Source organism: Ursus americanus, chromosome 3 (assembly GCF_024610735.1).
Source record: "Ursus americanus isolate L20-20 chromosome 3, mUrsAme1.1.p, whole genome shotgun sequence".
Taxonomy (NCBI): Eukaryota; Metazoa; Chordata; class Mammalia; order Carnivora; family Ursidae; genus Ursus; species Ursus americanus.
In genome coordinates, this window is record NC_142129.1 from 86,899,152 (window position 1) to 86,916,349 (window position 17,198).

A 17,198-nucleotide genomic window follows, 5' to 3' on the forward strand; every position below is an offset into this window, starting at 1 on the left:
GCCCACGTGAAGCTCCTTTCCCATTTATAGGGGATCTCTATGTGGGGGGGATGGGTAGAATGGGCCTCTTCCAATTTCTTGGCTCCTGCTGAACAACATTTAATTTTAATTTGCAGAATTTTTCTTTTTAAAATTGAACTTCCTCTTTTTGGGATGGGGGGCAGGCCTTTCTAGCTCTGAGGGAGCAGGGAAGACAATACAGCCCGTTCCAGGAGGCAGGGCCAGGGATCTGTGGTCCAGGGGAAGAGGTCAGAGGTGATTTCCAGAGCTGCCCCTGTGTTCCGGTGGCGGCTGTCAGCATGCGAGTTTCCGCTTTCATCGGAGATGGGGCATTGATAGACTCTCCAGGGCACGGGGCTGTACGAGGGTGCAGGCGGGTCCCCGACTGGTGATGTCCACTCTCCTGCCATGGCCTCCAGGCTCAAAGGAGGCACGGGCCAACCGCCCCAGGAAGAATGCCCGTGTAAAGTGATTCCTTGGCAGAGGGCGAGGGGATAAGGGTGTTCTGGTAAGCTAATACCCACCGCCACACACTGGCATGTATTATATTTAGGAATGAAGGATGCCAGGATTTCGGTAGTGAAGAATGAAGCAAGCACAGAAGTGACTTGATACTTAATTACTGAAATGTATACTAAGTTCTGGGGTTAAAAGTCTAAGTGCCTGGACTTCAATCCGGGGACTCATGACCACATAAACTGGCAGGTCTTCCCTTGTTGTGTGGCTTCTCGTGTTTTCTGTTATGTTGGGGCCTCAGTCTCAGCATCTATAAAATGGGGATATTAATTGTATCCACCTCATAGGGGTGTTGTGAGGATTGAATAAAAACGTCTATAAAGTGCTGGCGCACACTTGTAAATACTAATTGTTCCCGTCAGTCCCTCCTCGTGACAGGAGGAGCATGGAAGTCCCAGTGATACGTGCTGTGCCTGACACAGAAGAAACAGATATTTCCTGCTCATTAACTGTTTGCAGCACATCCTCAGTTTGCAGCAGAGCTTGACATCACAGCCTGTTCTGTCACCCCCACCGGACTCCTATGGACCCACCAGAAACTAATTCTGATTACAAACTAGTCTCAGCTCTGATTACCTTCTCACTTACAACAGAATCATTAATTAGTGATTGACTGTGCTCATAGACATAAACTCTACAGCAGTTCCCACAAGTAATGGATCCCTCACGGATTTTAACAGAGGACCAAAATTCGTCTCGGTCCCCATCATTGGCGGCTTACTGTTCCATGTATTTGGCGAGTCAGTGGCCATTCTCCTGGCATGAGCTGGACAGCTGGCTGTGGTCTCTGTCCCCAGATCTCCATTTCTTTCAGCAACTCAGAGCCCTATAACCACAGTGAGTTGCAAGTGGCTCGAGATAGGCAACCAGTGTTGGTTAAGTAATTGTGTGGAAGGAAGGGAGGGAGGGAAGGAAGGAAGGAAGGAAGGAAGGAAGGAAGGAAGGAAGGAAGGAAGGAAGGAAGGAAGGAAGAAAGGGAGAGAGGGAGGGAGGGAGGAAGGAAGGAAGGGAGAGAGGGAGGGAGGGAGGAAAGAATGGAGGGAGGAAGGATATTAGTTTCTCTGCTCAGATAGGAGAGGGAAAGGTACAGGCATCCTGGAGGTGTGGTGTTAACAGGGACAAAGAGCCTAAAAAAGAGCTCTGGAAATACAAAGCAAAGTTTTTAGTCTGTCGGATACATAATGTTGCCTCAGGCTGATCTAACCGTAATCAGAACGTTGAATGAGCCATTTGCCAGGTGGAAAGACTGTGACTTTGAAATTTCCTGAATTTTCTCTCGATGTTGGCTTTATCTGGCTCTCTTCTAACTGCAGCCTCTTGGAGCACGCAGCGCCTGTGCCCAGGCCAGTTTCCCCTGTTGCTTCTCCCGTCGCTTGGCCTCTGGTGCTCTGTTGCCTCTTCTCCTCTGTTTCAGAGCTTCTGGTCTTCACCTTGGCCATGCTCCACCTGTCTCAGCCGAGAGTTCACTGGTGAGCTAATCACACCAGATAAGAGCCCACCGCTCAGTCTCTCTCCTATTTGTGGATCTTTAGGAGAGCTTTTTGGCCAGCAAAGGTCAAGTTTCTGAAGGTCCTTTAACCCCTGCTCAGGCCCTGTCATCCTTGGGGCTGCACTCTGAGCCTGAGTCTGGGGACAGTAAGGGGAGCAGGGGACGTGGTCCCCCATGTCACCATGCTCATGTGGCATTTTGAACTTGCAGTAGGACTGGGGTGCTTATTTCCTCTGAGACTTCTGTGGGAATCATGTGCCGGAAGGACAAAGTGTTGTCAGAATTGCACTTAGGGCTGCTGCTTCTAACACGGAAGAATCCGATGTGTGCCATGAGAATTTATTTCCCAAGAACATTCAGTGATCTGCTGTTGGGGGGAAGGGGGACCCAGGTTCCCCACTGTGGCAAGTGATTACAAGTCTGGCCTCCCGAACGGACACCAAAGGTCTAGGTCCAGGAATACGTCCCGATGAAATCCAGGCTTTCCCTTAGCACGTTTTCTTTAATTCCTCTGCCCTAGCCACCCTATGCATGTTTCCTACTCTTCCTTCAGTTGTGCAGTGTTTTAGGAAATAATTCTCATTTCTCTCCACAGTATTGAGCCCAAAGAGGGGAGGTAGGGAAGCTCAAGTGACTCCACGAACAGGCTCTCCTGCAGGCATCCAGCAAAGCTGGAGGACACGAGGGAGGACGCCGAGCCCTGTTCACGGGACGTTTGTGTCTTTCAGATTGCCGGCATCATCTCGGCTGGGATTGTGATGATCGCCATCGTTGCCCTGGGGAAGCTGCTGGAACCCTTGCAGAAGGTATAGCCCTGCTTCTTGGCATACTGATTGCGTAATCTCGCTTCACTGCTCTGCCACCAGAGAAATAACAGGAGATTTAAAACTCGTCACATGGAAGCCATTCCCCCGAATAACACAGCCTTCCCTGTCTCTCCCGGCAGTCGGTCTTGGCCGCCGTTGTCATTGCCAACCTGAAAGGGATGTTCATGCAGGTGTGTGACGTTCCTCGTTTGTGGAGACAGAGTAAGATCGATGCTGTAAGTCACTTACTGCCCATTTGTGTCTGAAGTAAGATCCGTTTGTTTTTTTAAAGATTTTATTTATTTATTTGACAGAGAGAGAGCACAAGCAGGGGGAGGGAGTGGCAGGCAGAGGGAGAAGCAGGCTCCCCACTGAGCAAGGAGCCCGATTCGGGGCTCGATCCCAGGACCCCGAGATCATGACCTGAGCTGAAGGCAGACGCTCAACCGACTGAGCCACCCAGGCGCCCCAAGATCTGGTTCTTATGCGCTTCCTGCCACGTCATTATGTGGGGACATATCTCCTCAATCTCACTTGCATTTTGGGACTCCTAGAGCAGAAAGTAGGATTGTGGGCCTAAGCCAAGGCCCTGAAGCCTGCCACGTGGACCCAGTCCCGTGAAGGTGCTGTGTCTCTGGGGAGATCTGTTCCCACCTAGGAAGAAGCCCATACAAACAAATTAAACACCAACCAAACCAACCAACCAAATTAAAAAACAAAGCAAAAAAAATTTTTTAAAAACCTCTGTAGTATAGAAGGACAAACAAAACACAAAACAAAGCAAAACCAAAGTACAAAACTCTTGCTGTGTATAACCCTGACCAAAGTAACCTTCACAACGGGTCTGAGGAACTGTAAAAACCAGAAGTAAGTCCTTCAGAGTCCTGCTCTCGTTTAAACCAGGACAAAAAAGGAGAAAACTCTGTTTATTGATCTGGAAAGATCTCCGAGACACATTGTGAAGTGAAAAAGAGACCGGTGCAGAACGGCATAGTTTGTACAATACATTAAAAGATGGGAAAATATAATACTGCTGTTCAGTCATGTTTGCTTGTATTTGCAAAAAGCGATGCTGGTGAAAAGCGTGCACATGCGCGTGCGCAGAGACACACACGAAGTAGAAGAGAGCACAGTAGGGAGGGAGGTTGGATAGGCGGAGACGGGAGAGGGTTGGAAGCAAAACTTCAAATGTAGACCTTTTTTATATTAATTCCATTTTGAACTATGTTCATATTTTCCCTATTTAAAAATTAAATGAAAACACATTGATATGGGACAACTGGTCTTTATCGGAATGCTCAGTTTCCACTTCCACTTAAACATGAAATGAAATCAGAATATTTTTTTTGAAAAGCTGTAATTTGTTCGTGGACAATCCATCTTGTTTCCACAGGCGGTCTCTCGCTTCCAGATTAATGCAATGCTTCCCATTTCCGTTTTGTCCTAGGTTATCTGGGTGTTCACGTGCATAGCATCCATCATTCTGGGGCTGGACCTCGGTTTACTAGCTGGCCTCATGTTTGGACTGCTCACTGTGGTCCTGAGAGTTCAATTGTGAGTAATGTAAGACCCAGATTTCCCATAAACAGGACCACACAGCCTGAGATTTCTTATACCATTTTGATAAAATATAGGGAAGCCACTCCCTTTCATAATAGTTACTATATACTGAGGGCTTCTGTGGATTAAGCCCATAATGCTTGACCCACGTCATCATATTTAGTCTTCAAGAAAAATCCCATGAATAGGTTTTATTATTCTCATTGTACAGGTAAGCAGATCGAAGCTCAGAAAGGTTAAGAACCTTCCCCCAGATCACACAGCTAGGAAGTCGCAGAGTCAGGATTTGAACCCGGGTGTATCTCATCCCCAAATCTGTGCACTTAGTCACGTGGTCTTCTGTTGTGCTCTCCTTTCGGTGGGGCTAAGACTCAAAGATTCGTGACTCAGCAAAGGACTGAGGTGGCTCTGTGGTTCCTTCTGCAAATGAGATGCAGTGTGTGGGGCACTGGGCTGAGGCTTGGGCCAAGGTAGCTGCTAAATATTATTACAGCTCGTTGTCTCCTGAAGCTAGTAACGCAGACCTTGAAAGCGTTGATCGTAGCCCGAATTCTTTCAGATCGGCCAAATGAAGCAGCGCCCTATAAGCCACACGATTGTATGAAGCAGATGTCATTAGCTCATCTGAAGAGAGAAAGCAGCAAAGACATGGCTTGACATCACTGAGAACAATCTGTGAGGGAGCCTGAGTGTCTGGTGTTTTGTTGGTTCTGTTTTGACTCTCGAGAGGCTTTCGGCATGTGCCCTCCTGGGTCTATGAAGTTGTCCCAACAGAGAGGCAAACAGAGCCTGTCTCGCTCCTCAAAACCTCTGTTATCTTTCTAGACTTGTGGCCTCTTCTCTGGCTGTGCGTGGGCCACAAAGGAATAAGAAACCTGGAAAAACATCAGCCGAGACCCCTCCCGCTTTTCATAAGCCCACCCTTCTCTTTCTACCAGCTAGTACCCCTTCCCCTACTTCTTTCCTACCTTGACACCCTGGAGTCTTCCCAAAAGCTTGTGTTCACTGCCCCGGGGCCCTTATGTGGTCGCCCACGGACTGAGAGAGTTCCCAAGCTCCTGACGTGCCCCATTTGCTGCTGGGAAATAACTCCGAACCTGTCCTTGGAAGATGCTGCTTCCCATGCGCTCTCTGCCTCCGTGTCTGCTTGGCCCTGTGGGGGTGCGGTTGGGAGAGAGAGGTTTGTGGAAGGGCACAACGCAGCTTATGAGCTTTACATGAAAACTCAGCACAGCCTGATGAGTGGAGGGTAAAGCAGTGGCAGAAGTTTTAGCTGCTGACTTGGTAACTAGGCTTTTAGCCGAGCAAAAGCCTATCCTCCATAATGTTTCATTGCCAGTAATTATGTGGCTGATCCAGAGAGCACATTCCTGAAAGTACCCCAAACAGACACACTTTCTTCAGGAACTGTATTTAGCATCTGTCCCTGGTTGCACTTGAAGAATCACAGGATTTATTTGATTACCTCAGGAGCAGGAAGCCAACAGTCTGGTTGATGAGAAGAACTTCCTCCCGGTCCCCCCCAGGCTCCCATTTCCATCAACTGAGACTAATTTGATCCCCGAAGACTCACCATACTTCCTCAGAAAGTTCCTATATCTCACGAGTAAGTTCCAGGCATTGCCAGGCAGTGAGGACCCCTGGGTCAAACGTAAAGGCTGCCCTGCCTCTTACGTCTGGGGCCTTTTTGACCTTACCTCACCCTCAGCTTACTCACCCGTAAGAATGAAGATAGGACTGCTGACCTTCCAGAAGGATGGTGATGCTTAGATAAAATTTACCATGTGTGAAAGCTCTTTGCTTGTCCTCTAAAGTGTTCTACACATGGAAGTGGGATGCTCGACTTCTCTCAGCCCTCAGGAAAGTCCTCCTCCTCCCAGGGCCCACGCAAACACCAGCTGTTCATTTCAGAGTTAGCTGCAGGAAGATGTCATCTGTAATGAAGACACAGGCCAAAAACACCAGAACGATGGGCTCTTTCCTCTCTGTTATTTCTTCTAATGTTTTATTCCAAAGGAGGCCTGTTCCAAAAAATCCTGACCTAATTTTTCTTCTTCTAGTCCCTCATGGAACGGCCTTGGAAGCATTCCTAGCACGGACATTTACAAAAGTACCAAGATTTACAAAAATGTAAGTGCCTTTGTGAGACATTTGCAGCATTTGGGTTTTCTAGCCTGGATTTTCAGGGGCAGCATATTTCTCTTTTAGTATATCAGGTGCAGGGTAGCTAAGTGGGGAGGCTTTTGCCAGGAATGTCTAGAAGCCTGGGGCGGGGGGTGTCATGAAAACTTTGACCCAGTGTGCTTTCTGATACGCATGGCGTGGATGAATTGTGCCCATGCTAGTTTGAAGGCCCATTTCATGTAAAGCCATTGTAAGAGGAACTTTTAAAAATAGGCAATTTGATGATTTCCAGAAGTCACCTCAAAATTCTATTTCCCTGCTATGTCATCCTTATCCTCTATGAAATTACCTGAAATCCCCATAATTCGTTTAATTCTAACATGACACTTTTAAGTTCTCTGGCACAAGGAACCTTATTTGACAGGTTGCTCTAATCTTAAGAAATAATATATAATACCGGAAATGAAGAAAACAAAGGAAGGACACATCCCACCGATGGGCTTTTGTTCCCTGCAAATAAAGTAGCTTGGTGGTCACCAGGGGAAAAAAACAGAGAAAGAAAATGCAGGAAAAAACCAATCGAGTATAAAGAATGTTGGACACTGACCCTGGAATTCCATTAGCTGCTACTTAATTTATTTCCACAATCTTTCTCAGTTCTGTTGAGCCAAGTGCTGCCCAGAGCTAAACATGATGGTAGAGAATCTTTTGGCTCAGGGAGCCACGGGCTGAGCCGGGGAGTTTGCAATTCTAGGCTCCACCCTGGGGAGACTGTGCCCATGTGGCTCAGTCTCCCAGCACCTGCTTGCTCATCTCAGGGGCTGGACTGAAATTGCTAGGATTCCTAAAGACTAGAAAGGTCTAGGATTCTGTAAGCTTTACTTTTGGTCTGATCACTCTGTGTCAGAGTAAGAACAGGCAGATGACATAATAGGCCTCAGTTCTTGCAAATCCCCTCCGTTGGCTACTTTTTTTTTCTTTCTATTTTTAAAGAATTATAGCCAAGGTACAAAGGGGGTGGGCAGCAGTGTGAACTTGAGACAAAATCATGTCACTGTTCTCAGCCTCAATTTCTCCATCTGGAAATCAGAGGGTTGAATAATTGCTTATAAAGGCCCTTCCTAACTTGACCTTCTATGGGACAGTAAAGTTCCAGCAGTTTGAATAACCTGTGGCCTCCTAACTGGGGGAAGCCCCTATTCAGGGAGATGTAGGTACTGCTGCCCAGCTCCTTTGAACGATTGTAATTCACCTCCTAGTGGAAAAGCTAGAATTTTTTTTTTTAAGATTTTATTTATTTATTTGAGAGAGAGAGAGCGCGCGTGCCCATGCGTGCAAGGTGTGGGGGAGGGGGAGCAGAGGGGGAGGAAGAGGGACAAGCAGACTCTGCACTGAACAAGGAGCCCAACAGGGGGCTCCTTCCCAGGACCTCCCCTCTATCCCCCCCCCCCCCCCCCCCCCCGTGACCATGGCCTGAGCTGAAACCAAGAGTCAGAAACTTCACCGACTGAGCCACCCAGGCGCCACCAAAAGCCAGAAATTGAATCAAATGTTTGAAGCCTAAGATTATTTAACCTCACACTTTTTTTTTTAATGCTAGATTGAAGAACTCGAAGGAGTGAAGATTCTTAGATTTTCTAGTCCTATTTTTTATGGCAACGTTGATGGTTTTAAAAAATGTATCAAGTCCACAGTGAGTATTTTATCCCCAGAAATTTCTAACCTCCTTTGAGACTTCATTCATTCTACAGGTATTTATTGGCTCAAACTGGGCTAAGGCCCTACACCCTATTCCATTTGTATGGGGCATTAAGAATTATAACATCCCAGTAACTTATAATCTATTGGGGGATAGAAAAACACCAACAATACCATATGTGTTAAAATCCAGGTAGCAATAACTATGGAAGACAAAAACAGTAGAGATGTGTCCAGGCAGAATTTGAGTTCCAGATTAAGTGGTTTACACAGTACATGTGAAGAGTTTCCAGAAGGGAGCAGTCCCTGGGAGTTGGACGGATCAGGCTGGGCGTGACAATTAGGCAGAAGAATGGTTATGTCAGGTGTTTGGGAACTCTGTGAGCTGAGAGTCAAAGGTAGGTACACATCTTTGGGCTGGAGGGTATTTGCCCAGTTGAGTAAAGGGTAAAAAGTCTATGTGGAATATGTCAGCAGGAAATTGTGGTCTTGAATGCCATGCCAAGCTCTGATGCTAAGTCTCCTGAGTGAATTCCAGAGCAAACTGGTTCACAGGAATGGTCCTCGGTGATTTTGCAATAACAAAAGGGCCCTGTGAAGTCAAGGAAATTTGTTAACACAGACTTAAAGCTAAAGAGGTTATTCTTTGCTGTTTTTTGTTTGTTTGTTGTTGTTTGTTTTGTTTTGTTTATGTTTTTGTTTTTTATCGACTTAGAGCCTTTAATATGAGGCTATCTTTCCTGAGTCTCCAGGTAGGTAGGGTAGGGCTGATAGGGGAGACCTCCACCAGATCTTAGAGTTTCTTTTTTGACAGGATGTCTCAAGGAATAACACCACTTAAGAAATAACCTTTCCAGATAACAATTGCCATTAATGAGCATTAGGAACCAGACGTTTTAACTAATTTGACATTTCTTTCCAAAGGTGGGATTTGATGCCATTAGAGTGTATAATAAGAGGCTGAAAGCACTGAGGAAAATACAGAAACTCATCAAAAAAGGACAATTAAGAGCAACAAAGGTGAGGTGACATTTTTCTTTTCCTGTTAAATTCTTTCCCTACTCAAAGGAAAGCAGTTAGTCAAAAATTAAATGTATTCCCTTCGGTACCCAGATATGTACAAGGAGACAGTGGAATTGTTCTTGTAGGCGAGAGGGAATGGGAGAGAATTTAAAAATCAGCAGAACTCTCTGGAAACACAGGGTGTGATATTTTTTTTTTTCCCATCAAGAAATAGACCTTATTTTTACTGAAGGGAACAAAATAAGTGCTAATTCGATGCCAGAAAATTACTCACGATAGAAGACAGTTAAGTTCATAAACTTTTAGATCTATTACCTTTTATTCAGACTCTCCTGCCTATGTATCTCTTGGCCAAGTTCCACAATCTTCCAGAAATCAAGAGTTTCCTGGCTCCTCTGCTCTTCCATTTTTCTTCCTAGGGAACATCACAGTTTGGACTGAGGTAAATCTCATTCCTTAAGAGTTCATCCCTTTGATGTTTTGCTTGCCAAGGAACAGTGTATAGGACTTTTAAGTAATTTGAGATGAATCATTGAAAGATGTCCCCCAGTCATTGGCACTTAAGTTGGCAGTGTTTTCTTTATTTAGAATGGCATTATAAGGGATGCTGGTTCATCGAATAATGCTTTTGAGCCTGATGACGATATTGAAGATCCAGAAGACCTTGATATTCCAACCAAGGAAATAGAGATTCAAGTGGATTGGAACTCTGAGCTTCCAGTCAAAGTGAATGTTCCCAAAGTGCCGATCCATAGCCTCGTGCTTGACTGTGGAGCCATATCTTTCTTGGATGTTGTTGGAGTCAGATCACTGCGAATGGTAAGGTTTTGGTGCTTTGAATTATAGGTTTGGAGCTTTGTCAGTAGTAATATAATAGGGGTTGCCTGGTCTTGCAAAGGGATGATTGTTGGATCTGTAATTTTTCTAGAGGATGGTTTTGCAATAGAGGGTGATATTTTAAAGCATGGACTGTGAGGCCAGACGGGGGGTTGAATCCCGGCTCCATGACTTACTAGCAGTGCGACCACGGACAAGTAGCTTAATCTGTTTGTACCTCAATTTCTTCATCTGTAATATGAGGGTAACAATGGTATCTATTTCGCAGGGTTTGTTATAAGGATTAAATAGGCTTATATATATGTATGTATTATATATGTAGCTAATAAAATAAGCTAATAAAATAAGCTACATATATAATACATATTATGTAGGTATTATGTATATACTGTTTAGAAGAGTATCTTAGCAAATACTAACATTTATTAAGTTTCATTTTTCTTAGAGTACATAGAAAATGGGATATTAGAAGAAGGAAAAATGGACAACAGTTTGTGTCAGTGTTATGGTGTTTTTTTGGTAACATGAACAGCAGCAGGGTAAGGACCCCAGGGGAACAGGGTAGGACCGGAAAAGCCAGGCGTTATTAAGAGGTTAGAGCAGGAAGCAGGTCAGGTTATCTAAGACATCAAAGCAAGAGTTGAGGAACATGTAGGACAGAAACATTCATGGTGTCAGAAACCAGTTATGCAGGCTCAAGTTCATTAATTCTTTCAGCAGATAATTGTGAAGTGCCTAATATATGCCAAGCACTTGCCAGGCATAAGAGAGACGTGGTAAAGCCACATAGCCCCTACCCTGAGGGGGCTAAACAGTCTAGAGGGGAAGGCAGATACTAATTAACCTTTTAAAACCAACTGTATGAAGTGCTCCCAAACAGACTAACTAGTGTATCAACTTGACTAGAGTGTCAAATTTAGGTGAAGCTTCAGATAGGTATTAAGAGGGCCAGGAAGAAAAACAGGTTCAAGGCACCGACAATCAGATATAATACATGGAAATGACCCCAACAGGTGAAGGGGATTAAGAGTACACTTATCTCGATGAGCATTGGGTAATGTATTGAACTGCTGAATCACTGTATTGTACACCTGAACTAATATAACACTGTATGTTAACTACACTGGAATTAAAATTTAAAAAAAAATTTTAAGTCTATTAAAAAGGTATGGCAATGACCCCTAACTGGGATTTAGCTTAAGTGGGGCTTCCTGGCTACATCTGCAAGGGCAGGTAATGATTCCACGGTGTGGGTACTAGGCTGGTAAGGTAGAAAAGTGATTATACTTGACAAAAGAGTTCAAGAATATGCTGGCAGGTTCTATCCCAGTTTTTTTTAGAAAACCTGGCTATTATAATACTCATTTGAGAACAGAAACGAAAGCATAAATCTTGTTCTTCCTTGTGCATTTCACTCTCACCTGCGGCTCAGATCCATTGTGGATTGTATTGGTCCAAGGTTTTAATGAGTTACCTTTGGGGAGAGTCATAACTTGTCTAATGCCAGAATATTTTCCACACCCAACAAATAGTTCTTTCAAATGCTGTAAGGGAAATTATGATATCTCCAAACGTTATACTTGCATAGAGGTCTCGATTTTTTTTCCCCAGAAATGTCAAGTTCTCTTTTATTATTGCCCATAGTTCTTGTGCTTGGTTTTTTGTTTTTAATTTTTACTAATTTGTATATTTTTATTGAAGTATAATTAACATACAGTGTTATATTAGTTTCAGATAAACAATATAATGGTTCAACAATTCTGTACATTACTCAGTGCTCACCATGATTAAGTGTACTCTTAATCCCCTTCACCTATCTCACCCATCCCCCACCATCAGTTTGTTCTCTGTATTTAAAACTCTGGGGTAAAAAAAAAAAAAAGACTCACAGGTGTTTTTGTTTGTCTCTTTTGTTTGTTTGTTCATTTGTTTTGTTTCTTAAATTCCGCATGAGTGAAATCATATGGTATTTGTCTTTCTCTGACTGGCTTATTTCACTTAGCATTATGAGTGATGTTGAACATCTTTTCATGTGTCTGTTGGTCCATCATGTTGTTGCAAATGGCAAGATCTCATTCTTTTTTACGGCTCAGTAATATTTGTGTGTGTGTGTCCACACCACTTCTTTACCCATTCATCTATTGACGGACCCTTGGGCTGCTTCCATATCTTGGCTATTGTAAGTAATGCTACAGTAAACATAGAGGTGCACGTATCTCTTTGAATTAGTGTTTTCGTTTTCTTTGGGTGGATAAATACCCAGTAGTGGAATTACTGGATCATATGTTATTTCTATTTTTAATTTTTTTAGGAACCTCCATACTGTTTTGCACAGTGGCTGCACCAAGTTACATTCCCATCAACAGCACACAAGGCTCCTTTTTCCCCACATTCTTGCCAACTCTTGTTATTTCCTGTCTTTTTGACACTAGCCATTCTGACAAGGTGATACCTCATTATGGTTTTGATTTGCATTTACCACGATGAGTGATGTTGAGCATTTTTTCATGTGTCTGTTGGCCATTTATAGGTCTCCTTTGGAAAAATGTCTATTTAGATCCTTTGACTATATTTTTAATGAGATTATTTGGGGTGTGGGGGTTTTGAGTTCTGTTAACTCTATATATTTTGGATATTAACCCCTTATTGGATATATCATTTGTAAATATCTCCTCCCATTCAGTAGGTTGCTGGGTTTGGGTTTTTTGTTTTTTTGTTTTTTGATGCGTTTTGTTTTGTTGATGATTTCTTTTGCTGTGCAAAAGCTTTTATTTTAAGGAAGTCCCAATAGTTACATTTTGCTTTTGTTTCCCTTGCCTGAGGAGACATATTTAGAAAAATATTTCTATGGCTGATATCAAAGTAATTACTGCCTATGTTTTCTTCTAGGATTTTTATGGTTTCAGGTCTCACATTTAGGCCTTTAATCCATTTTTGCATTTATTTTTGCGTATAGTGTAAAAAAGTGGCCACTTGCATTCTTTTGCATGTGTCCAGTTTTCCCAACACCATTTGTTGAAGAGACTGTCTTTTTCCCATTGTGTATTCTTGCCTCTTTTGTCATAGGGTAATTGACCATATAAGTGGGGGGTTATTTCCGGGCTCTCTCTCCTGTTCCATTGATCTGTATGTCTGTTTTTGTGCCTGTACCATACAGTTTTGATTACTAGAGCTTTGTAGTATGTCTCAGAATCTGGGATTGTGATACCTCCAGCTTTGTTCTTATTTCTCAAGATTGCTTTGGCTATATCTAGATTTTTTTCGTTAATTTGTTTATTTTGAGATAATTCTAGATTCACATGGAGTTGTAAGAAATAATACAGAGAGAGCCTATGTACTCCTCACCCAGTTTCTCCCCATGGTAACATCTTGCAATACGAGAGTACAGAAATCACAATCAGGACATTCACGATAGAGTCAAAATACAGAGGACATTTTAGGTTACTTCACATTTGGCATCCAGTGGCCACATATCCATGTTTACTTTTCTTCCATTCAAAGATACAAATGTGTACTCTTGTCTCCAATCTGCAGGGCCTGTGTTAGGAAGCCTCCTGTATTTTCTTCCCTTTCTCGCACAACTACCATTGAAGCGCCTGTGTGCTTCCAGCTCGGTGCTATTATTGGTGGCACTAGATGCTGCCACCTCTGGAGACATGGTCTTTTCATCCCTAATCCTACCATCATTGTAGGTTGAAAACCTCCATGGTTTTCCAAGGATGACCTTTTCTCCAATAATCCACTTTCCTTGAAGTCCTGGTTAACCATGAAAGTGTTCACGTTTCTCCTGAGCAAATAATGGAATGCTACAGAATTATGGGCAGATATAGTCACTCACTGTTACAAATACTTTTTTTACATTTTTAGATTGTCAAAGAATTTCACAGAATTGATGTAAATGTGTACTTTGCATCCCTTCAAGGTAAGTGCACATACGAATATATCTACCTACAAGACTTTCTCCTAAGCCCTTTCTTCTACCTTGGAATGTGGGTATATATGATGTCCAAAGAGCCTTTAAAAAAAAAAAAAACAAAAAAACTATGTTTAATTGTGATAAAAGATGTATAACATAAAATTTGCCATTTTAGTCATGCTGATGTGTACAGTTAAATTGGTGGCATTAAGTAGAGGCACAGTGTTGTGCAACCATTACAATGATCGGTTTCCAAAATTTTTCAGTGCCACAAACAGAAATCCTACCCATTATGCAATCCCCCTGGAGGGCCTTTTTTTAAAAAAAGATTTTATTTATTTATTTGAGAGAGAGAGAGAGAGCAAGCATGAGCAGGGGGAGGGGCAGAGTGAGAAGCAGACTCCCCACTGAGCAGGGAGCCCAACAATGCAGGGCTTGATGCTAGGACCCCGGGATCATGACCTGAGCCGAAGGCAGATGCTTAACCGACTGAGCCACCCAGGCGCCCTGAGGGCCTTTTTGAACGTGGAAAGATATTATTTCCAATTTGTTTAGTAGAGCTGGTAAGCCATGGAAATGAGTGTCCTTTTTTTTTTTTTTTAAGATTTTATTTATTTATTGGTCAGAGAGACAGAGAGAGCATAAGCAGGGGGAGCGGCCTGCAGAGGGAGAAGCAGGCTCCCAGCTGCTTCTGGGAGCAGAAAGCAGGCACCCCAGAAATGTATGTCCTGACAGCAGTGCAGGGCCCATGGGGAAGGTTTGCCAGGGGGATGGCTTAGATCCCTTAGAAGTAGAGGATCCTCCAGGGTCTGAGTCTGCATGTGCACAGGTGTTTGTATGTAGGAAAATGCTAGTGCTTAGGCTGAGTTGTCTAGAAGCAGGCTCTGAGAGAAGGATTCTTGCTCAGTGATTTATTGAGAGTATAAGTGAGGAATTCATGAGGGGCTGATGGAAGAGGCTAGAGCAGGGCAAGAGGCTGGACGAAGACATGGATTTAGAAGTCTCTCTTAGCCTGATGTCATAGGGAGCACACAGCAGGAAGAGGGGTGATCCTTCCCGAGGCAAGTGGGCCAGCCATTTTACCCCCATATCAGTCAGTCAAGGGCTGTAGGCCACCCAAGGTTGGGGTATAAACTGGTGGCCAAGGAAAATTCTTCAGAGAAGGGCACAGCTGTGAGCCACTAGCAGCCAGGTCCTAGCAGCCTGAGGATGGATACACGGGCAAAAACAAGGTGGTTAGGAACCAAGGCTGTCTACTACAACCAGTTATGGTATAACCATTCCATGTGCTTCTGGAAAAGAAAGTCAGTTTAGAGCAGGGTCATGTTTTGAAAATGAGGGGAAAAAATTAAAAGGAGGAGCTGACAAAACTTAGTATTGCCTGATGTTACAAAAACGTGCTTTCCTAGAGCCTGAACATTATTTCTTTCTTTTGAAGATCATGTGATAGAAAAGCTGGAGAAGTGTGGTTTCTTTAATGATAATATTAGAAAGGACATATTCTTTTTGACCGTCCATGATGCTGTCCTCCATCTACAGAACCAGGTTAAATCTCGAGAAGTTCAAGATTCCATTTTAGAAACGGTAAACATTTAACCTTTCTCATAAGTATCTTTCCTAAACTACCATGATTTCCGTAAAGAGCAAGAATTCCACAAGTCTAGGTTTGAATCCCAGCCTACTAGGATTTGGGGCCACCTGCTTAACTTCTCAGAGCCTCACTTTTCTCATCATTAAAATGGGAGTAAAAACCTTTACCTTACTGGGTTGATACGACAACTAAATATGATAGTTTATGGGAAAGCACCTGGTAGTACCTAATATTTATCACCTTTACAATGTGTGGGTTTACTAATACAAATAGGCATTAGCTGTCATAATGCCTTTTTAGAAGATAAATGGTGAGTCTTGGCTTTTCTGTGCTTTGGGTGTACAAATGCACAGTTGTGCATACCATTTAACTTTTCAGCCATTTGGAAAATCTCGATGATAAATGTCTTTAAATAGGATCCATTAGGTCATAAGTGATCTTTGATAAAGGAAAAAAGAAAAGTCATGAATCAGCCCAGCGTTAATTATTTCTGACAAAATGGTTTCCCATGAGCCTCCCTCCCTATTTTGTCAGCTCTCCTGACACATCCCCCAGAGAGCTGAGCATTCCAGACTGGGTCATTGGACAGGTCATTGGGCTGGGTCATTGGGCCTGGTCCAAGAACCTCTTCTTTCATGAACCCTCAGACAGTGAATCTGGGCAGCTAAACAAATACTTATAAAATACTAACAATAGTAATTATTCCAGTGACACACTGTACTATATTTTTAATTGGTTCCTTCTTTTTTCCCACCCGAGCAAAGAGAATTGGGTTATTTCTGAGATGAAAAGTCGCTCCAGAGCACTTCGAAACACCACCCTTGCCTTGATATGCATCTGGAGTTGCTTTAGAAATAGCCTTCTTCATACATAAACCAAGGCCCAAATTGTTACCGGTTTCCTCTGTGTGGAGATTAAATTGCACACTACTGCTAAAAAGCAGAACTTTCCCCAACAGCCAGTCAGAGTGGCCTGTACACTCTGGCTTCCATTTCCAAAAAACTGAATTTCCATCCAATTCAACTGGGGACTTCTTATTGTCATCCGTCACAAGCCCTCCACTGGGCACTCACAGCATGCTCGGTGGGGTGCTAAGTGCTCTCAGCTCAGCTCCTGAAGGAGAAACACAATTGACTGCTGAGTCATTTAGGCAAGCGGTACACACTTCAGAGGTTGGGGAAGAGAGCTGAAAAGGAGGTGAGACAATGGAGAGCCATGCCAGTTCACACTTGAATGTGAAAAATTAGTATGAGGAAAAATTCTGAGGTGGGAAATGTGAAAGAACGAGAAAGCTGAAAAGGATTTTGCGGTACGGAGTTTATACATGACAAGCACCAGCAAAGCTTCAGATAATTTTCAGAGTATCAGGGTGGGCTGATGTCATTATCTTTCCAATAAATAGTCTTTGTTCTCTTGGTCAAGATTACTCTCATTCAAGATTGTAAAGATCCTCTTGAATTAATGGAAGCAGAGCTGATTGAAGAAGAACTTGATGTCCAGGATGAGGTATGATCATTATTTCCTTTCAGAGAAAATAATTTGGATGGAACCTTGACTGAATAGAATAATACAAATAGTGACTATGTCTGACAAAAACCATTCAGGGAAAATGATTTTTAAAAAATACCAAAAGGATGG

The 17,198-nt window shown here is 43.3% G+C and overlaps 1 protein-coding gene across 4 annotated transcripts in view; it reads left to right on the plus strand.

The window, feature by feature from the left end:
* The window catches only part of SLC26A4 (solute carrier family 26 member 4), a 47,626-nt gene that overhangs the window by 25,176 nt on the left and 5,252 nt on the right, over positions 1–17,198 (plus strand). For 3 of the 4 annotated variants that reach the window (XM_087861189.1, XM_045793468.2, XM_087861190.1), the window contains exons 11-20: positions 2,734–2,811; positions 2,952–3,047; positions 4,259–4,365; positions 6,432–6,501; positions 8,096–8,188; positions 9,118–9,213; positions 9,805–10,035; positions 13,921–13,975; positions 15,408–15,553; positions 16,983–17,066. In XM_087861189.1, coding sequence (XP_087717315.1) covers positions 2,734–2,811; positions 2,952–3,047; positions 4,259–4,365; positions 6,432–6,501; positions 8,096–8,188; positions 9,118–9,213; positions 9,805–10,035; positions 13,921–13,975; positions 15,408–15,553; positions 16,983–17,066 — 1,056 coding nt within the window. The other variant, XM_087861191.1, reaches the window with a different exon arrangement.